The sequence below is a fragment of the Bemisia tabaci genome, chromosome 7, assembly GCF_918797505.1.
Source record: "Bemisia tabaci chromosome 7, PGI_BMITA_v3".
NCBI lineage: Eukaryota > Metazoa > Arthropoda > Insecta > Hemiptera > Aleyrodidae > Bemisia > Bemisia tabaci.
Window position 1 is genome coordinate 29975770 of NC_092799.1, and position 22935 is coordinate 29998704.

The following is a 22935-nucleotide window of genomic DNA, read 5'->3' on the forward strand; positions in this document are numbered from 1 at the left end:
CGCTCAGGGACTGGAGTCTATAGAATGAACGCGGCAGAAATCTGCATGTTTCAAAAATCTCCGCGGAAGACCGTAATTGACGGACAATATCCAAGGAATTTTGCATTTCTACAAGCTAAGTAGAAAAGTCGGTAAACCGCTCAAAATCTACGCGTTATGTGAAGAATTCTACGCAATTTGGCTTCACGGCCTCTTTGTTACGAGCAGTCTAATTGCGTTCAGACCCGGTGAATTTCCACCTGGAAAATTTTATCCGGGACCCAACTTTAATCTGAAATTACGGGGCCCTGCCGCAACGAGGTGTAAGTTCCACGAAATCTCAGCGGAAATCTGAAGAAGTAAATTTTACTCAGCCGTGGAAAATTAGACAGAGGTTAGTTCAATACTGGACCACAATATTGGGTAAAAGTTGGGTCCTTGTTTTAAGAAATTATTCATCGTTAACGTTTCAAGCAGCGTGCCTAGAACATATCGGAATATTCCGAAATTTACTCCCAAGTGAGAATTTAACGCATGTAGTTTACATAATAAATACTTAATCAAACTTCCTTCTCGTGGAAAACCCCCTAATCAACCTTGGTCAAGCCAGTCATCTAAAAAATCTTTACGTGTTGCACAATGGACCACTAGACAAGGTACGAATTTCAGCATTCTGATACATGTTTCTGAGCCAAAATTTCACGTAAAACACGACGTGCACAACGAAAATTACCGAAATAAATTCTTTACGAAGATACTTAATGATTCTTGATGCGTGAATTTAAACAACCCACTCATGAAAACTCAATCCTCTCCGTGATTCACATCGCGCGCTAAACGTTATCATGACAGTCTGCGATATAAAAATCTGGCAACCTCAATCTTGACGTTTTGGCTCAGCTGTAGCAAATTACTGATAGTTTGAACAACACATGGTGGAAAATGAACATTGCTCGATTGAGAAGCTTCTTGAAACCGTTGTAATGCGCGATTTGACTCACGTAGAGCTTTGAGTTTCTTGTGAGCGGGCAGTTCAAATTCCTCGTAACCAATATGAAATAAAAACGTTACTATCTTCGTTAGGAGTTAGTTTCAGTAATTTCCTTTGTGTGAATCGTGTTCTACGTGAAGTTCTGGTTAAGATACATGTATCAGATTGCTTAAATTCGTACCTTGTCTAGTGGTCCATTAACGAATGTTAGGTGTTTCACGTCTATCCTTGCTCAGGATACCTTAATCGCGTCAAAAAGAAAAAGAAAAAAACACAGCATACTAAAATACAGGAAAATTCTTCATTCGTAAAATTTACCGAAATTTCACGAGTTTGAATGTTCTGAATTTATTCGTTTACGCAACCCTTGCCTTGTTCAGGAAAAACACCGTCTAAACATCTTTTTTTCAAACATATTTTCGGAGGTTAATTATAATGTTTACTAAAGTTTTGAAGTAATTCACTCATTTTCACGAATACTTTTCCTCAAATTCCTTAGTATCTCGAATATTTTTCGAATTCTTAAAAATGCACATTTTAGCAGACATTTGGCGACATTCGATTGTTTATACGGTGTTTTTCCTTGGGACGGGAGCATGGGTAATGGGAGGATTGGACATGGGCTCGCGCTTGGAGTCTCGGACGAGCGTCCGTTACGTAAATGAGATTGCTTTCTCTTCCGCGACGCCGTGTGTCCCTGTCGCGCGTCGCGTTGTCCTGGCCCTATCCGGCGAGGGACCCCGATCCGCGATCCCCTTGCGATATATCGATTGAGCAATCATTTAAACCTATGGCAAGGATCGATAAACAGGGTGTTCGCTACGAACACCTTAGTAATAGATTCTTTACCATAGCTTCAAATGGGAAAATATCGATAATCGGACATTCTCACCTCGATACTGTTCCTGCGTCCACCTCTGATCGAGCCGAGGTGAACACTCCTCAGGGCCGTAGTCATAGTCGTTTCTTAAAAAGCTCCCTTCTTCTAGAGGCAGCGTATGGTTTACTTAGTGACTGTGGACGGTTTAAGGAGGTCCTGAACGAAGTATCATGAAAGACCAATTGTAACGAATGAATAGTAAAATTAAACCGAATTACTCGGAAATAGATCCTTGCAGGGAATTACAATGATTTTCCTCTTCAAAAAAGGAAAAAGACGAAAGAAAAAGTTTGCAGGTAGAGAATTTTAACGACTAGGGTTGCAGGCGATCTGGAAAATTGGAGAAGACTGTGAATTTCCGACCATTGGGAAAAGTAAGGGAGATCGTGGGAAAAGTAAGGGAGATCGTGGGAAAGGTCAGGGAATTTCTGACACATGCCAATCACTAGAACGTATCGCCAATCTTCCTCGAACTGTTTACCCTTCTTGTAATTTTACAAGCTTGTCATCTTTTAAACCAGCCATTGAAAGCCTTTTTCCCTAATTTTATCTTAAAACAAGGATATTTTTTCCAACTCAGCAAAAGTCAGCGCATTTTAAAAAGAAGGACAAAAAAACAGGTTAAATTTTGTACTGAAGGTCAGGAAAGACAGGAAATAAGAAAATGATGCTGGAGTTACAGGAAAAAGCCAAAGAAGTCAGGGCATTTGAAAGTGAAGAAATAATGGTACCCTGGGCGGGTTCGTACTTACCTACCTGAAAGTTTGTAAGAATCATCGAAGCGTGTTCAGTATTTTTTTCATGGCGAACCATTGTCATCTTTTGCAAGTAGAAAGAAGCAGACAGTGGGGGGGGGGGGGTGAGGTCCGAAAGCACTCCTCCTTAGATAAGTTTGCCTGTTGTTGATTGTAGGTGCTGGAAGATATTAAGCGTAGCGAAATTAACAATTTCCGGGACGTGCAGTCGGAAGGTGTTCGCCTATTTACCGCAGGTTTTCAATACGCACGCTTCGAAAGTTCAAAAGTCATGTGCTCTCCGTCAAGCACGTTTTTACGCGCTCCCTTCAGATGGCCTATTTTCGCAACGTGAGCTGCGTGTCGCATCCGTGTCCCCTGCACCGTTCCCGAAGGATCCGATAGATCGTATTCGACAGTGGTTCGATGTATCGTTTGGTTCAAAACAATAGAACATAACCTCAAACGAAAATTTTGGGATTTAAGTTGGAAGAGCTAAAAATGAGAAAATTCCTAACAATTTCACTCTTCATTGCCATTTTGTACTCAAAAAAATCATAAATCTAGGACAAAAAACCCGTTCCCTCAGATGACTCAATTGACTTTTGAGGCTGTGTTCACATGTTGAACAATCGATATCGATATAATCTCACCTGTTAGATGTATCGAATACTTCGGTCGATCGATGTTTCCCGCCGTTTGTTAGCAGATATCCTCAATGCAACAGGTACGCCGAGCAGAGGGTTCAGTGCCCCGCTGGAAACGCGTAATTTCAGCGCGAGCTCTGACGTAATAATTAATTATGAAGCAATTTTCGTCCCACTTCGGTGCTCGGTAAATTTTATTTTTCATTGAAGTTATGTAGTGCAAATGCTCAGCGCGAACTAACTCATTGCCAACATACGTGCAGAGGAGCGTTTACACTTGATCCGCAGTGTGTTATCGCTTATCAGTATTTGAACTTCAACCCGACAATTTTATGAGTCATTTTGCCGGCAAACCTACTTTTAAGGATGATTATTGATGACTGAATTTGTTACTTCTGCAAGAAGCGAGGATAGAAAGAAGTTATGCTCACATCAGACTATTTTTTAGGCGCCATGCTCTGAAAAAAAGAAAGGGAAAAAAATGTGAAACCGAACTGTCCGAGTTGTTTGAAAGGGAGTTTTGTTTGGTACACACAACCGAGCGATTTTACTCAACTACTACTGCTCAACTTTTTTATTCGATTGCGATAATCGAATTCATCATAATTAGGTCAGCGAATCGACTAGCTCGGCAGAACATACTCAAATGCATGATACCTAGTTTTGTCCGTACGTCATGTAGTTTATTTTTTGTTTAAATAGGTGAAGATAAGGTTTAGGAAATTTTCATTCGCTGATCATTTTTATTAGGCGCATTTCGAAGGTAATTTTGTCTGCATCCCTCTGAACCCTTAAAATCTGTGCTGGAATTGCGTGAAAATACCAATAGATTCCTCAATTTTACGGAGCGAAAAAACTTCATAAAATCTCAGCAAGCCCTCGAAAATCATTGACAGCATTGCCTACATGACGAACACGCCACTGTTCCGCTGTGCTAAGGAAAAACGCCGTATGAACATTCGAGAATTTCCAAATTTTCTCCGATTAAATGCGTATTTTTGAGGAAAGTTATGAATATTTTTCCTGGAAATTTTCAGGAACTTTACGTGAAATTACGAACAAAATTATCTGAAAAATTGGAGGAAACTTTTTTTAAAGTTCCCCGAAAATTCGTGGTTTACCGAAGGAAATTTGGCAACGCCTGCAGGTTCATACGACGTCTATACTATAAGCTCCGAGACCTCCTAATTTTGCGAAACTGGTAACGCTTAGTTACAGCGTTCTACCGGGCCGATTTTCATGATTTTTGCGGCTATCGACGGGCAATTGCCTCTAGATAAGCCAACTCTTTTCAGATTTTCAAAATATGGCCCAGGTTTTTTTATATTACGTGGTAAAGTTGCGAATTCTCCCATTTAAACAATGTAAATTTATACTTTTTGTCATAGTTCGTTTGAGCGTTCTACCGGGCCGATTTCCATGATTTTTGCGTAAATCGACAGGTAATAGGCTCTAAATGAGCCCGCTGCAATCAGATTTTGGAAAAAGGACCCAGGTTTTTTTTAAAATCACGTTATAAAAGTGAGTGAGTTTACAGAATGCTCCGGTACTGCTACCGCTATGCGCGGGAGGATGCGCAATGGTCGAGGAGGTTGCGCTGTAGCTAGGTAGCCTGCGCATTAGCTCTACACTTATCTACACAAGATTCGCACTCACGACTTCATGCCGAGCGGTGGCCGAGTTGTCTAAGACGTCCAATGTATCCGCTTGAAATACTATGTGGGTTCGATCCCCGACTTATGAAATCTTGATTGTTACCGGACTATCAATGTTCATTGTTTTACTGCAATATTTCATCAAGCAGTCATTCCAAAACGCGTCCTTTTAATTTTAAAGTAATTTTAAGTAAAGTTTAAAATTAAAGTATACCTCATATCGTATTTTTTTAGGGGAAAAATAAAACTAACACTGATAGGAGATTTCATGCCCTTTCACCCAAATCCAATTGCCCACGGGAATTTTCACCCAACGTTTTTTTACCCATAGACACTAAGCCCAAGTAATTTCACCCGTGAGATGTTTAATCCTATGGTATATTGATACAATTTACTTGACTAGAAATTACTGAGGTAGACATACGCCTCTTCGTTTCTATGACTACAAGCATTTTTTTTTCATTTAGTCCAAAATTCATAGAGTGATATTAAGTAGGTTATTTTATTTGCGCTTTTAATACAACAAAATTACCCAGTGTCAGTTTTCTTTTTCTTTGTTTTATACTATCCTTAAATTTATCAGTGTTGTGCATATTTCTTCATTTTTTTCTTCCTTTCAAAATGGCAGAATTAATTAATAGCAATAGAAACAAGAAGATACTATCCTTTGAAGGTTATCTATATCACAAACATTCCTCAAATTCTAATCGAACACGAACGTACTGGGTGTGTAACAAAAAACCGGAGTGTTCCGTCAGAGCTGTAACCATCAATGAGCCTTTGCAAGTGATTAAGGTAGGAAAACACGATCATCCCCCTAACCAAGATGAAGTTGTAGCAAAGAGGATTTACGCCGAGTTGAAGGAAGAAGCAGCAGTTCATCCGGAAGCAAAACCTAGCCAGTTGATCAGGGAGAAATTAGGTGAGGTTGACTCACTTGTCCTTCCTCTACTACCAGAGAGAGAGACCATGAAAAGAACTTTAAACAAGAAGAGGATCGCCAACTTTCCTACGAATCCCACCGACATCACAGCCTTAAGAGGAATCCCTCCGCAATTTAGAAGCACAAAAAACCGTGACAATTTCATCATTTTCGACTCATTTGATGCAGAAGACGAAGAAGACAGTTCAGACGAAGAAGAAATTTATCAGAATCCTAATAGAATAATCTAATAAATACGGATTTTCATTCATGGGTGAAATTTGGATGAAAATGCTGGGTGAAAATTCTTTGGGAAAAATTTTCTCGGTGAATTTGGATGAAGGGGCAATGGGGAAACTGGCTTTGGATCTTTTGACTTTTGGGGGAAAAGGTTTGGGTGAAAGGGCTCCAAACCCTGATAGGAGCGTAAAAATAGGGCCGCGAAGCGGCCCATTGCAGGGGGTTGGGCCGCGTAGCGGCCAGGGGGCGTAGCCCCCTAGTTTTCCCTAAGCACGGCAGTGTTAGTGACCTATATTTTCGAGTGTAACGCAGTGCAATAGAATGGTCGTGATAGCGTCTCAGGAGAGTTAAATGCCGGCCATGACATGGTGATAACCGATGAGATATGCGGTCAGTTTCGATTGAATTAACGGAGCTGAATCCACCGTCTCAATGACCGCGGTGACAATACGAAAGACGTCATATTGTCACTCCTCTCATTTAAGGACATAACTCAATCCTCACGTAAACCCTGAAAAGCATTGAGTTATATGGGCAATATGGCTCATTCTGCGATGAAGTTACGCCCTTGTGTCACAGGAGCGGCGATGATGTCTCCATGTCGACGTTGCGTAACCCGAATGAAATGGTCCGGTGTTTTAGGCGGTCGCTCTTCTCTCTTTTGATTCTAGTTGCGTCCCTGGGAGCTCTCGGACGCCATTGACCAACTTTGGTGACGTCCAGCGATGATTACCCATTCACGTATGAAGTCCTCGGTGGATCCATTTCGTCTGTGTGGTTTAGCCAAAAATTGTTTTTTGTAACAGGATACATGATTCTTTTGACTTAATTTGGGACTCTGATATGCTGCTGTTGTGATATAGCCAGGCCCGCCACATCCCATCTCGGGCCCTGGTACCAGTTTTCTGGCCCGGGCCCCTAGCACAGAGGGGGGTCCGGGGGGCCTCCCCCGGGAAATTTTTGAAATTTAAAATCTATTTGGACGCATTTTGAAGCTCTTATGATGGAGATTTTCCATCAATTTCTGCAGAATAATTACGCCTTTTTTTTACTTTCAGCACCAAATACTTTCGAATTGTTGCATTCAAAACATCTATAAATTTTTTTTTTGAGGGGGCAGATGATACTTTTCAATTCTAGGGGAAGCCGGGCCCCCTAGACTCCCCCTTCGTACGTCTATGGCAAGGGAGTTGAGCCATTGAAGTCGAGGATGCCTAGACATCAGGAGCCCCTTAGCATCCGACAACGGAAGAAAATGAAACGCAGTTACTAAAAATACCATTCTACATATACTCAAAATCTTGAGATTAGATAGAAATCTCTAAAAAAGTAAGACAAATTTTATAGTGCCCTAGCGTGTTTTTGAAACTTTCGTGTAATGTTTTCACTTTTCCTTACGAGACAAGGGTTACACATGAATTTTTAGTGGTTTGTCACCTGCGTCACGGGCCCCCCCAGGGCCCGGGCCCCGGTACCAAGGACCCAGTATCCCCCCCCCCCCTTGTGGCGGGCCTGGATATAGCAGGACAGTTGTGAAATCCGTGAAATTCAAGAGAATTATGAACGCATGGGAATAATAAGCCGAAAAAAGGGTGATAACTGATGTTCTGCTGTAGTTGGACTACATCTTGCAATTAGGGACTTTAAATTGTGCCTCAGTTTAAAACCATCGTATGTACCCTTAGTTTCTCTATCCAGATAAGTGATTTTACAGATGGGTCGGAAGTTAAAGTTCTGAGTTGCAAAATGAAGTCCAATTGTCCGTAAAGAAGTGGTGAATCCTCAATAGTAATTGTTCTCTCCTGTCGCCGAGAGGCCACAGTGAAGGGTCTCTATTTGTCTCTGTGCGAATCAAAAGGAAAGGATGAAAGGGACGCGGAAACTTCAGTAGCTCTTATCTTTCTTAGTAACAAAACGTGGACTATTTAATGTGGTTTTTTCGTCGAATTTTCCTCCTGAAGTTCCCCTTACAATGTTTACCGTCACAGAATAAACATCCGAATTTGCCGTTCAGGTCAAAGATTCCATGTCTAGCCCTCTCGTTCCATCGTGCGGCGCACGGTACATCGAGTCATTAGGAGAAGTCGGACATGAAATTCGTGACTAAAACCGCAAATTTTGATATCACATTTTAAGTCTTAAAGGGTGCTTTACAATGTAAATTTTACGAGGAAACCAATGAATGAAAACACTTTCAAAACCTCAAAGTTTTGTATTAATGGAGTTTTAAGTGTTTAAAGTTTCAAAATTTCGTCCGACCTCTCTTAATGCGGTCCATTGTGCGTGCGGCGGTCGGATGGGGCTTGCGATTTTGAAACCAGGAGCCCGGAATTACGCAATCGCAAATCCGCGGTCGGAAAACGAAAATGGTCTTCGACTGGACTCGCTGCCTTGAGACCGCTCCTCGCGCCCTCGTTGTCACGGTGGATGCCCGATGGCTCGTCGAGCTGCGCTACGAACACGCAACGTTCAAGGAGGATGCCTCGACGGAGGGTCACGGCGAGGGGATGTTACCGGTGAACGATGGCTCGCGGGACGCGGTCAAGGAACGATCCGCGTGTCGCGCTCGGGTTAATTCGTCGCTCCTCTGACGTAAGGGCGCCAATCTATTTCTGTGTGAGCCCTGAAAAGCACGGAGTTATATGGAAGACAGGGTTCACGTGGAAATTGAGTTACGCCCTTATGTCAGATGAGCGACGATTTGTTTTAGCTTTGCAGGGGTGTCGGAACCGCGCGACCACGCGACCGGCCAGGCCCGGCCGGGTCGCGTGCGAAAATGGGAAGGCCGCGGAAACGGGTTTTGTAAATTGGATGGATGCCCGCGGAAAGAGGTCTTGACGAATGGAAAGGTCGGCGTGCGTTAGCGTTTTCCACGTGGCAACGAGAAAATGAAGGAGGGGAGGAAGAAGGTGGAATGAGAGGAAGAGCGACCATTTCGACAATTTTTGGGGGAATCTTTTTTTTTTTAAGGCCATTTTCTGGAACGGGTGGACTGAGAACTTATTTTCGCTGATCATCAGGCAAATCTGACCTCCGAACATTATTTCTACTTTTTATGGAAGATGGCAATTTTGGGTCTTCATGGTATGCCGTCTGTAGTCTGCGCACCTATCCTCTCAAGTTGTCAATCGCGTTTTTCCTTCATTTAACGCGCATATAATACGTAAGCAGGGTGTCTAGCATCAGGAGTTTCCAAATTTTCCTGACTATCAGGATTGAGGTCAATCAGGATTTAATGCCGATTTCATCAGGATTTGAGGAAAAATCGGTCGTAAAATCAGGATTTGAGAAAAGTCGGCCGTTCCCTTATTTTCCGTCAATTATCCGCTATCCGTCCGTTAATTTTTCTCCGCAAAAAATCAGGATTTTTTCCCGAATTTTGTCCAACCTCTTCCATTGACTCGACCCGCTGTGTGGCGTTGCGGGAGCCGTGAACGGATCGGGGATGGGATCGGGTCCGAACCGGGAAGGCGACGTCGGACGTGGACGACGTCTGAAGCGTGAGCCGTGCTGCATTATTGCGGCGGTGCGGCGGCTCCACGCGGCGCGCGGCGGGAGTAGCGGAGTCAAGATGGAGGTAATGACATTGAAAGTGGTTTTTCTGCTTCTCTTTCCTTTCCTCCTTTCCTCTGTCAATGAACCGAACCGCGAGCGGCGAGCCGATACCCGGCCGCGCCACCCGTCGCACCTTGCCGGCCCGCGCGGCCGCGGCCCCCTCCACGAATCGCCGCACAGTGGAACTAGAGTCCCTTTATACTGAGAGTCAAGACATCACCCCCTCATGGAGTCACAAACGGGAATAAAGATTACATAAATTCAACGTTTTTTGTAATCTTTCACCGGCCCATTCTCAAATTCCTTTCTCCGTTCCTTCTCTCATTCCGTTTGTTGCTTGCCGAACCCGTAATTACCCGGTCCATTCCAGATTATAATCTTTGCAATCGGTGAAAATGTAATCTTTATTCCCGTTTGTGACTAAAATACGGGAACCAATCTGAAATGGATTCACATTGTTTTGACTCTCAGTATAAAGGGACTCTAAGTGGAACGAGCGTTTCGGAGAGGTCGGATATGACAGCTTTTGCGGAAATCTCTTTTGATGTTGTTCCGTCGCAAATTCAATTTCAAGGGGTGTTTCTCTAAGTAAATGTCACGAAAAAACCAGGGTTGACACAGTCAGGGAGTACCGGGAAATGCCAGGGAATATTAAAATGCAGTATTCTGCCTTCCCTTATAAATTTTAGGAACCACCTTGGCCGGATAGCCCAATTTTTAAAAGCCATCTACTATATTTTAGGAGCCAAATTAAATTTTTGCATACGGGCCATGGCGAATGAATAGCTCTCTGGCTGCGAACGGTGCGTATAGAGAGCGCTTCATCAGTTCAATCTGTCAAATTTTTTAGGCGCCACGATGGCCCAGCCCTCCCGATTTTTAGGCGCATTTGGCGCATAGCGCCCGGGAAGGCAGAACACTGTTAAAGAGTCAGGGTAAACCAGGAAACATCCGGGAAAATGTCACGGAAAATGTCGAATATGTCGGGGTGAAATCGTTAAGTCACCTTTATTTGCCTTCTCGAATAGGTTTAACGTTTCGAACAACAAATTTTGCGTGGAAACTTATTTCAAATTATGTTCTTTTAACCATCCGATTTATCTTCAATTGTCAGGGAAATTTACTAAAAAAAGTCAGGAAATCAGGGAATTTCATCTTCTAAATTCTGTGGCAATCCTGAAAATCAATGGAACTATCTAACTTTCTTATTTTGGAAGATGTAAAAGTTCAAAGTTTCCAGATTTTGTCCGACTTTTCCTTGACTCGGTCCAGTGTGCGCCGCTCAGTCGGATTCCACCGCGGTGCCGGAGTGTCCTGAAAAAGCTCAGTTTCGAGCCGTGGTGGGAATGGACGCTGTCCGTGCTACGTCGTCGCGGAAAAGCAATGCGTGTGGCTCAATGATTCCCATGGGTAGCATTGAAAGAAATTATGTCATTCTTCTCGCTTGGATCAGGGACGAATAGAAGCCTCACCGGTATCCGAGCAATTTTGAAAACTTGCAGCTGAGCAATCCAGTTTATACCAACTTCGCAGACTAAGCAGCCGTCAACAACCCTACTTTTCCGCTTTTCGCGGGCGCCATGCGCCTCAAAGTCGAGCTTTGGCGCCTAAAAATTAGGTAGGCTTGAATATCGTGGCGCCTTGTCGATTTTTTCAAACTCGCAACCGCCGTTTTGCCTCTGATTTTGATGCATTTCGTTGAAAGAATTCATCTGAATTTTATTCAGTAGGTTTCCAGATTTTATCCCCTGCCCAAATAATTTTCTTCAGATGTTTTTCGTACTCGTTCTCCGTTTCTACATTTGATCGCTTATTTTTTGTAATCATATTTTTTTATTCTGTTTACAGATCACACCGTCTCTCAACCTATGATGGTGGCTAGAAGATCGGGCAGCTTTCCGGGCAGCGAAGTAGCAAGTAACATCTTATCACCACGCTCATCCGAGACCAGCGGCCTCGGGGTGAAAATGGTCGAATACGTTTTGAGTACTTCGCCGAAGAGAGAAGACCATCTTGATGCCAGGATGCGCGGACTAGTTTTGGTAATTACTTTTTGTTTCCTTGGAACCTGGTTCCTTTACAGTGGGCTCTGGCAGAATAGCAGTCGTGTCAAGACAATTTTATGTTGACTGTAAAGTTTTATAATTTTAACGTGGTGATAGTAACCCGACAGGCAAAATATTAATACAGTAGATTCTAGATTATACGGATTAATGGGTGCCAGGCCCGATCCGGATGAAAAAGAAATCCGGACAATATAGTAAACACAAACACCGCCAACCAACACCACAGTATTCTTATCATGTATACATCATGGACTTACCAACACGAATTTAAAAGGTTAACGCCAAACTGAACGACTCAGTGGTGATTGTGAATGGTAGCCGACAACGATAAATTACGATACAACGATTAAAGCGCGCAATGCGTGAAGTATTCATGCAGTCTTGTAGCTGCTAATGTGCATTTTTGGCTAACTAACTGACTGCACTACGTTTGGCGTAATGCGAGAAGTATTTATGCAATCTAGTAGGCGCTAATGCGTTCCACGCCGACCTCACTGTTTGGCGCAATGCGTGAAGTATTCCTTCAGCCTTGCAGGCGCCAATATGCCTTGCGACCGCTTCTCCGCGGATCCGCTCACTTATTAGAATGCGTACGTAGTTACATGGTTGCAAAATCGATCCGGATAAGCCAGAGTCCGGATAATACGAAGCCGGATAATCCTGAGTCTACTGTAGAATACTAAGAAGAATCCGTCTTCAGGATGAATTTTCGAAATTTGAGGACTTTTTAACAGTATGGTGGAATCCTTGAAGTGCTTACAAGTAATTTTACACATCTCATTGGCTTCTCTTTTCGAAAGCCACTGATTTTAAGGCCATCAGCTCAGCTCTAAGACAGCATTCTAAAGCAATGTCATTTCTCTTCTATCCATTTATCGATGCAACATGCATGAACCTATGCTTCCCGACGTGGCATGTGAAATTGATACATTTTTTAAGGAGCCATTTTTAATCTCTTCGTACCTACTCATATGGCTATAAAAAATTAAAATATTGATATTGGAAACAAAAATGTTGATATTATAGAAATGATGAAATAAATTATTTTAGTTACTCTTGTCATCACCAAGCTCATCTATTGTTCTCTTTTGAGTGATAAGAGAATTACTTATGACCACTCTCTGCCTGAAAAGCCGCACAAGTGGAACATGAATAAAATAGGACTGAAAAAGCTCTGTTTTCAATTTTTGGATGGATTCATGTATTTTTAACTTTACACTTTTATTTTCAGCTTGCATTAAGGTATAGTGCCTTAGCTTTTTGAAATGTTTCTCCGCTCAACAAAATTTCAATTTTCTTTTTCTTTTTTCCAGAACAATGAAGGAGGCGTGGAAGGTGTTAAAAAAGATGACAAAAACAAAGGGCAGAAAGAACTTGTTGAAAACGGTAACTGTGGCACAACAGTTGTACAGCAGAATGGAGGCATTGTGGTTGTGCAGAATGGAACCGTTCTTGACGACGACAAAACTTTCAAGTAAGCAGATTTTTGACTCACTGAAAATCAGAGGTTTTAGTAGAACTTGTATCTGGAATCCGTGATACTGTAATTGTACAGTGTTACAAGAGCAAAAGATTTTGCTTCCAGCTCAAATCTGTTCTGTGTGGCAGTATCAGCTGCATTCTGATTAATTCTTGTCAGTTTTGCCGTTTCCTAACTGCAACATTAATTCTGCACTTCGCTATGACTTTTTAGCTGTCATGTTATTCAAGTCACGCCGTGTCTGATACAGTACTTGGTGTCTCCAAAATGTCTACAAGATTATTTAAAACTCATTAAATTTTTCTATGACATTTTAATTTTAGCTCCTTAATTTATTTCCCTACAGTACCACTTTTCAATGAGAGAAACAAAGAGCTAACTTTTAAAATCACAGGTAAAAACATTGACATCTCTAGGAGAGCTTAATTTTTTCAACCTTTGGAAAATTCTTGTCCTCTTGGCAGTATCAGCTGCATACTGATGAATCCATATCAGTTTTGCCGTTTCCTAACTGCAACATCAATTCTGCACTTCGCTATGACTTTCTAGCGTTTATGTGTTACTTAAGTCACGCCGTGTCTGAAACAGTTGTTTATGTTCTTTTAAAGATGTCTTGAACTCAAATAAATTTCACTTCATTTCCATTAAATTTTTAAAGGCCGGATGTCATGACAGCTTCACTTCTTAAAGAGAAAAAGAGAGATCTAACTCGTAAAATTAAAAGTAAAAGTCTTTTTCATCCCACAAAATTTCTAGTCTTCATGGCAGTATCAGCTGCATACTGATGAATCCTTATCAGTCTTGCCGTTTCCTAACTGCAATATTAATTCTGCACCTCGCTATGACTTTCTAGCTGTTACATGTTATACAAGTCACGCCGTGTCTGAGACAGCTTTTTATTTCAACGATAAAAAATTTAACTTGTGAAATGAGTGTTGAAATTTGAATATTATAACCCACAGGTTATTGGGAAAGTAAGATTTCCCTCTGAAATAATCACAAATTATTGACCTTTTATCGGAGAGTTGATCATTCACCTCTATCCTATTTTTCTATAACCAATGTAAACCTAGTAGTCTGTTGTCTCTCCTATGATGATTCGCGCAGGGGTCCGGAAACCAGCCAAAAATGTGGGCTGGCAGCTGCTTAGTAGTCCGAGAGTTCGTCCGAGATGAAGCTTGGGCTTCTAAGTTGCTGGATCACGCGCTATCTGAGTCAGAAACTTATCTTCTCTTGTAAAGAAAAAGTCTAACAAAGATTCTTATTTAATTCCAACCAGTACAAATAAACACTCATTTTGAATGTTGACATTTTTTATTAATAGCCGGTCGGAGAAGTGTGTAATCTTCAAAGGCCTGATTAGTTGATGAAAGAGTAGGTTGTTTTCAAAAACTTTAGAATTTATTACCAATCATCAGTTAACTGTTTTAATTAATAATTAATTCTTGGACTGCTAGTTCAGCACTGCTAAGACAGCATTCAGTGCTTGCCATGATGATTCGCGCAGGGGTCCGGAAACCAGCCAAACATGTGGGCTGGCAGCTGCTCAACTGTCTGAGAGTTCGTCTGAGATGAAACTTGGATTGTTGAGTGGCTGGATCACGCGCTTTCTGAGTAGCTATCCTTCTTCAGAGACAATACCAATCAGTTTTAAAGAGTAAAATGTCCATTTGATGATGCACAGTTACCATCAGATAAAGTGGGATACACCACTCTTTAAGCTATCAATTGAGCCCAGTAAATTTTCTGCTCCGAGTACTAATTGTGAGGCTCACTTTCTGTGAATAATTGTAATTTTCTCAGGTTCGATAATTTCCGTTAACTTCTTTTCTCCAAGCAATCAAATAATCAATGCCGTCTTCTCCTCTGTTTTCAGTGACTCATCCGTTGCCGGCCACCCTTACTCCGGGATAACTTCACTTAACAGCCACATTCTTCAGGAGCGAATATCTATGTAAGGACCAATTTCCACAGAGAACCTATTACATTAATATATTGCCAATAGAGGCTTTTCTTGGCCAAATTAGCCCTAGAACTGTCAATCCATTGGGTTTAAGTATTTGAAGTGTTATCAAGTGAGGTTCATTAATTGGACTCAAAGTTGCAAAATTTTTACAACTAGAACTTTTAAATTACAACAGAGCTCCCCTACAGCTGGTGAGATATTGCATTTTTGTGGTGAAAAGGGCAAATTCTGTAAAACCCATCCTGTTTCTGGAGGAGGGTGTGGACTTTCCTCTCATGGTTGGAAAATTGTATGAATTAAAGACTTAATATGAGTGCCACTTCCAAAAATTTTAGGTCTAGTACTTTGGGGAATAGTAAAAATGAACTTTGGTCTGCAGGTGAAGAGGATGTAGCGATGATGAGTGTCTAGGGGACCAGAAATCAGTCTGGCTGTGGACTGACAGGTACTGAACAGTACGTATGTTTGTTTGAGACGGACTACGTATTGTTCTGTAGTTGGAAAAACACTTAACTGAGCTTTAATTTCTATAATCTTTCCATTCTTAAATTATGATTACACTTCTCTTTTAAATGTCCCATTTCCATCCTAACTCTAAAAGTTATCGTTTCAATTGGAGGTCCCTTCCCATCTGGATTTCCTCCAACCTCATGATGAAAAGATGAAGGAATAATCACACCTACTATAGAAAAGTCGCAGGTCTAAAGTGAAATATTGTTATTGAGTTTTGAAAAGGGAATCTCAAAGATGAGTAGAATGACTGCTTGAAGCATGGCTGTCAGAGATGCTCTTTTTCCTCTCTTTCTCAAACAAATTTAGAAAAAGCTGTTGCTGAATTAGATTAAAAAAGTAAGTTGTACTTCTATTGAAAAAGTGATGCACAACAATGCATTTTCACAGCTCCGCAAAGCAAAAACTGCTGGATTCCACTTCAGATTTTAAGGGTCTTCAGACTAAACACTTCATGATAAGAAATCCTGAGCGTGTAAATTTTTCATTCTTTCAAGGTACTTGGTTTTCATATTGACCAAGAAAATCAAGTGGGAATGATCGTTGCCTTGTGCAAGTGTAATATGTGTTTTATCTCTGTATAATTAACTATTGCATTATGTTTCAGCCGCACTCCTGGGAGTCGACAACCATCTCCTTCAGATGAAGATTTGACTAAAAATGGTGTTGGTGGAATGATGGTTATAGATTCAGGTGACACACTGCTCGGGCAGCAAGTACAAATGGCACCTCCTCCACACCATCACTTGACAGCAGCAGACTTTTCGCATCCTTTCCATACCCCACCTCAAGGTATTAAAAAGTCAACGTCTAAGACGTCAAAACATTATAAAACACCCTAAAATTACCTACCTTCAAAGAACTCTGCACATCAGTAGAAGCTTACTGTCCTTCATTCAATATTGATGGAACTTTAATTAGTTATCATAAAAACATCATCAGGTCAAAGCCCATGTTTGTTGAAGAATTGGGGAGGCTAAATGAGGAAGGTTGAGCAGAGGAAGATAGAGAATAACTATGGGTGCAAAGTGTGATGCCTTTCATTTCAAGATATAGACAAGTTCCCTGCCAAGTCGATCAAATTTGAGACAGAATATACGATAAGTGGATGGAAAGAGTATGGTATTTGGGGTAGCTAAGCTTTTACAGACCTTACTGCCTGTAAGGTCGGGGCATTACCGCACAACAAGTAGCATGTTCAATGGCGAATATCTCAGTTCCTACTTTATTGAATCATCTAATTTTTTTGCCTTGGCGTAGTGATGAACTGTATGATAACTCATCAAAGTTTCATCTAAATTTACCGAAAACCAGTAAGATGTCACTGGTATGCAGGGCCCTTCAGGTGCAAGTTTATGATAAAAGAGGCACAGCCAAGGCTGCATTGACACTGCGCTTATAAGTCAAATTTTGTGATGACCTCTTTTATGGTGGTAAAAGAAGGTGGTGTAATGTTATTAGCTACAACCAAAGTCAAATCAGTCAGTGCATAAACCAGACGGACTAGTGTTTGACGTTCTGGAAAAGTTGCTCTATGAAGCTGTTTAGGACGATTTACTTCTTTTCTAAAAATTCAGCGAATATTAGTCGATGTATTTGCCAAAAAACAGTCTACAAAAGCTTTCTTGCGAAAGGCATGTGACTGGTCACACTCAGATGACAAGTGGGAGTCCGTTGATTTACGTTACTCCCATGAAGAGTTTTCTATCAGAGAATTGCAAGTGAGTGATTGTTGATGTCTGTAGGATCCATGTCATTCTTGGTAGAAAACTTCACTCCTGAAAATTTTTAAGTAAATTGCAATGACTAATCACCCTCGCTGCACTGCTTATTAGAAAGCATCGATTTGTAGCAGAATGACTGTTTAGATGACATTTCGCTGGATTTGAAGGAAAAGCAGCTGAAAACCAACTACTCGATTCTTATTAATTAGCAAGTGTGAATCAATACTTTTCGCTAGTTCCTCTGTTTACTTTTCAATTTTAATTCAACAGTAGTTGGAGTATGAAAGGAACAACTTAACCAAAAAGGAAATAATCTTAACATTTTTATGTGTATCAATATAATGCCCACCCATCAGGTGGTTGCCTGTTACATGTTTAATCATATTGAAATTGAGAAGCAGCTTTGTTACAACCTGTAGTTTTTTCCCTGTATTAGTAGAATCTCTTTGTCGGAAGAGAAGTATAGATCTTTTTTTGAAAGCTGGTAGTAGGCTTCGATTATTATTTCTTGCACCTCATGCCCCTCTCAACATTTGATCTTTCATGTTTGAATAAGAAAAGAGAATACGGATATTCTGCATCTGCACTGGATCTTCATTTCAACCACAATTTTGAATGGACATTTATTTTTCATTCAAATTTTGCAGGTTACAGCGGAGGAACTCAAACTTCTGGACCACCACAACAGCCAGGACCCCCACAAGAATCTCCCAGCGTAATGCAGCCTTCATTTGATGTACAGGTAAGGTCTATTTCCTTTAAACATTTCTTAAGTAATAGTTTCTGGTATCAATCTGTCTGTGGAATTATTCTCCATCCAAAAGCTCCAGGGGTAAAGAAAGTTCTCCTCTTCCCTTTTCGAACTGGCCTCCTCATCCGCCGCCAAAGCAAACGTTTTGGAATTTTGTAAACATTTTCAAAAAGGACTGGATCATTGTAGACCATGGAATTTTCTGAGATAGTCGCAAAGGGAGTTGCTAATTAATTGGGGCTAGCAAATTTTTTATTCACCATCTACTACATCAGACTAATCCCTCTTAAATTTTGTCACACATTATGCACGAATACCTAGTGAAGTTGGAACTGTTATGAAACAGTCATCTCTACAAGAAATTCAATTTTTTATTTCCTGTCTGTATCAACTACCTGAAAGCAATTGAATTCGCTTGTGCCGAAATCTCTGTTGTCCATTTTTCTCAATTTTGTCTTTTTCGCTCGAAGTATTTCCAGGAAGACTTTTTAGGAGATAAATGACTAATCACCTAGCACCAAGCACGTCAAGTTACATCTTTCAGTGATGCACTTACCTAACTGGTGCAAAAGTATTTTTACTGAACACAGCTTGATCTAACTCTTTTCGTTAGGTTAATCCAAACTCAGTGAACATCAGCACTGTCCCTCATGAATCAAAGAATTAACACTTCACCCTCGTGTGAAATATTACCATTGAGTATAATTAAAATTTTCTTTCCTTTAATTGAAGAGTTGTAAACTATAGATGGCAAATTGCATAGCACCAAGCACGTCAAGTTACATCTTTCAGTGATGTACTTACCTAACTGGTGCCAAAATATTTTTACTGAACACAGCTTGTTCTAACTCTCTTCGTCAGATCAATCCAAACTCAGTGAACATTATCACTTTCCCTCATGAATCTAAGAATGAACACTTCACTCATGTGCAAAAGATTACCATCATATAATAAACAAAAATTTAATCCCTCTACTCGAAGAGTTGTAAAAGATAGATGGCAAATGACAAAGCACCAAGCACGTCAAGCTACATTTTTCAGTGATGTACTTACCTAACTGGTGCCAAAATATTTTTACTGAACACAGCTTGTTCTAACTCTCCTCGTTAGATCAATCCAAACTCAGCGAACATTATCACTTTCCCTCACGAATCAAAGAATAAACATTCACTATTGTGCAAATGTTATAATCAAGTATCAAACTAAAATCTATTCTCTTTAATCTAAGAGTTCTAAAAGGTAGATGGCAAATTATAAAGCACCAAGCACGTCAAGTTACATTTTTTATTGATGTACTTACCTAACTGGTGCAAAAGTATTTTAACTGAACACAGCTTGATCTAACTCTCTTCGTCAGATTAATCCAAACTCAGTGTACAGAGTCTTTCATAGTTCGAACAGTACGTTTTAAGTTTGTGTCAGGTTGTCATAATTTTAAAATATACCATAGTCTGTGACTTCAAATATTACCATGATATCTCATGTCCAGTTTTTTTCACAATGGCTCCTTCAAATAATTTACTTCGCGAAAAAATTGCACTTAGGCTTTCTACTGAATTGTAAGGTGTTTTATTTTTTTTTAAATAGAAACAGAGTGTAATATTCTAATTGGTCCATATTTTTCTATGCTTTTTGAAGATACTCTGATTTGCGATCACCCCAGTAACTCTGGTCTTACTGTGATAGGAGCACTCCTCATAGGATTTATTAATGGGGTATCAATCTATTTTTAATCAGGCTTACCTTAAAGGTATACCTTTTGATCCTTTAGAAAATGACATCAGTTGTTTCTCCTGAACTCATTTTGCATTTAGATTTTACCCAGCATGAAGATTTTGTAGATAGTTCTTCAAGCAATTAAGGAGAAATATCGAGAGAAAAATTGGACCCATAAGTTTTCCATAGAGAGAGAGAAAAGAAAAAACACTCCTGACATGAAATTTATTCAAAAACTTCAGATATTCATATTGTACTCCACATTCTACCATGCTTTTGAAAATTCCTACCTCTATTCTTTTCAAGTCAAATGCAGTTCAAGAATAAAATTGATAGGAATGAATCACAGAGATTTTGGACAACTTGATTCAATCTACAAGCTTTCAGGATCATAAACATGGTTGATAAGTCTTCGTATATCATTTTAACCCAAGTCTCTTTCCGAAGAGAGCATCTCAGTTGGCATCGACAGAAGAACGTATTTTGAATTATTCCCTCGGAATGACATTGTAATTCTTCCAGTCTATACTGAGACAATTTGTAATGCCATGCAGAATGGCTGCAATCACTTTCACATCAAACATAATTGTTAAAAACATGAACCGCTCACCAAATGAGTCAATTGAAAGATTTTAAAATTTTCAAAGTAAGTGATGTAAGTTTAATGAGTGTACACGAAAAGCTGAAAGTTACTTCCCCTCAATTATGCCCCAGTTAGCTAATAAATTGTGGAGGCTATTGTGACAAACTGTTCTAAAAATATATTAAATTTGCTTTAGAAGGAAAGCAAACCGGCTGTATTTTGCTCGTTCATGCCTCATTTAGGCGGTGTATTTTTGCACTAATTCCACTTTACCTGAGGTCTTCGTTTTCAAAAATGATAGCTCGAGGTTGCACCTAATAATTATTAATCAATATCGAGTGAGACTCCGGTGCGATGTTATGTGGATTTATCGATGTGAAGTTCGAAGTCGGCCGTCGATTTGTTGTGCCCCGGACGACGGTGTGTCTCCGGAAGCTTCCGTAAGTCCACGTCGGAGAGCGCCACTGCACGACTCGCGTCCGAAGTAGTTTCTCCGTTCATCCGCCAGATCGCGTGAGCTGTTCCTTTTCATCTTTCTTCTGCCTCTCACAAATCTCATAGGGGGACTCGCGGAACCCTCTCGGCCTCCCCCCGCCCCCAAATGCCTTCAACTTACTTTGCTACTTGGCCTGCGTGCTTGGAACCATCATTCATCCAAACCCAGAGAAATTCGTTTTTTCAACGATCATGATCGGTACTTGTGGAAAAAAGAATGTTTTCGCCATAATTAACATTTTCAACAGAACTTATTTTCGGCTTTGGAAGACTCATCTCGTCCAGAATTTGATCGCCATCATGTTTGTTTACATTGGTCTGAAACTGAGGCGGAGGAGTCGTATGAACGCAGGGGCGGATTAGCACTGAGGGGCTCGGGATGCTGGTCATGAGGAGCCCCAAATCCTAAAACTTGAGGACCGGACCCCCATTAAGGACCCCTTAGTCCCCAATATTCTAGGGAACCCTGACTTACAAAATTCTAGGCTCAGAGTCTCTGTAAATTTGTCTATTAGACTTCAAGTATCCCTTAAGGATGTGGCATTTCAGAAAAAATCGCTCAGGGGGGCCCGTGGGACCGGAGGCACCCCCGCTAATCTGGTCCTGGATGGAGGGAAGAAAATGAGACATTCACCGAATGGGAAATTTTGCGTTTCCGCTGCGAGACCGTTCTGTTTTGAACTTCTACGTCTACGTTGCTTCAGCGCCAAAGAGATAGCCAAAATGTGTTAAAATCAACAGGTTTGCTCTGAATAAAAATGCAGGCTTTCTGAAGAGAATCTGAACGACAACGGGAGGAAGAGAAAATCCCATATTTTCATCAGGGAACTGATCCCCACAATTCTGAAGGATAGGAATCGAGGATCAGAATTGAGTAACTCCAAGGATTATGGACACCATAATTGGATTACATTTTGCAAAAAGGAACCACTAGTATTGCAATGTTGCTAAGATTGTGCAACTTCTTTTGTCTTGGAGGAAAACCCCGATTATCCATTAATAGTTTCTATTTTACTCGCTAAAAACTGTGAATTAAAGACAAAAATTACCATCTAAATTTCATAGCTTTTCACGATTTCCGCAATTTTATTGCAAAGGATGAAGTTGCACCATCTTAGCATCATTGCAATGCTAGTGGTTCCTTTTTGCAAAATGCAATCCAATTGAAATGGCAGCACTCTCCGTCTACATTGTGCAATGAGGGACTATCATTTCTTGCTCATCTCTTGAAGCACCTATCTGCATTGGGAAACCTACGGCACATACGTTGTCGCACTAAAAAAAGCTAGACATTGTAGTTCCCAATTGCCAAATGTAGTCTAATTGCGAGTGAAAGAAGTTGGTAACGTGGATGAGAGCGTCCCGGCGAATTGGCGTTGAGGCCCGGGGAGCCCTTCGCGGGGAAGGAGCCACGCGTCGGGGGATTGGAAGTGGAACAAGTGATGCGGAGTGTCATATTTTGGAGGAGATTAATGATTTCCCCGTGCCGGGGGAGAAAAACAAGTGACATACGTGTTGCACATTTTTAAATGAGAGCATTGAGAAGGAGAAGAGACCCGAAGATTAATTATCATCCGCCGCGAAGATCCGCTGTCGAGCAAGTGCGTCCCCCGGTCCCCGTGCCAGCTCCGATTCCGAGTCACGTGACAGAGCCCCCCCCCCCCCCCTCTAGGCGGGGAAAGCTCTCCGACCGGATGAAAAATTGCTCGTCGAGCAGGTGTGGCCGATCGCTTTTCGGCTTCTGGACCGCTCGAGCGTTCCTGTAATTTTGGACGTTTCGCATTCTCGTCTTCTGCGGGCTGATGTGTAAATCCACAGACACGGAAAAAAAGTATCACAATCTCAACTATACTCCTGACTGATTTTGGCGCCAATTATAAAAGTAGTTGCACTAGTCAAAGGACTGGTTGAGTAAGCCGAAAGTGTGGTAGGATCAACTATACCTCTGTCTGGTGTAACTACTCCTAAAACTGACGCCAAAATCAGATAGAGGTATAGTTGAGATTGCGATTCTTTTTTTTCAGTGCAAAACTATTGCTGA

General features: G+C 41.0%; 1 protein-coding gene across 14 annotated transcripts in view; it reads left to right on the forward strand.

Annotated features, from left to right (window-relative positions):
- LOC109041486 (pumilio homolog 1) overlaps window positions 1–22935 on the forward strand; it is a 376227-nt gene that overhangs the window by 104497 nt on the left and 248795 nt on the right. For all 14 annotated transcript variants that reach the window (XM_072302962.1, XM_072302960.1, XM_072302961.1 and 11 more), the window contains exons 6-10: window positions 11452–11645; window positions 12983–13143; window positions 15026–15103; window positions 16233–16417; window positions 17997–18091. In XM_072302962.1, the coding sequence (XP_072159063.1) occupies window positions 11452–11645; window positions 12983–13143; window positions 15026–15103; window positions 16233–16417; window positions 17997–18091 (713 nt within the window). The remainder of the gene's footprint in view (window positions 1–11451; window positions 11646–12982; window positions 13144–15025; window positions 15104–16232; window positions 16418–17996; window positions 18092–22935) is intronic.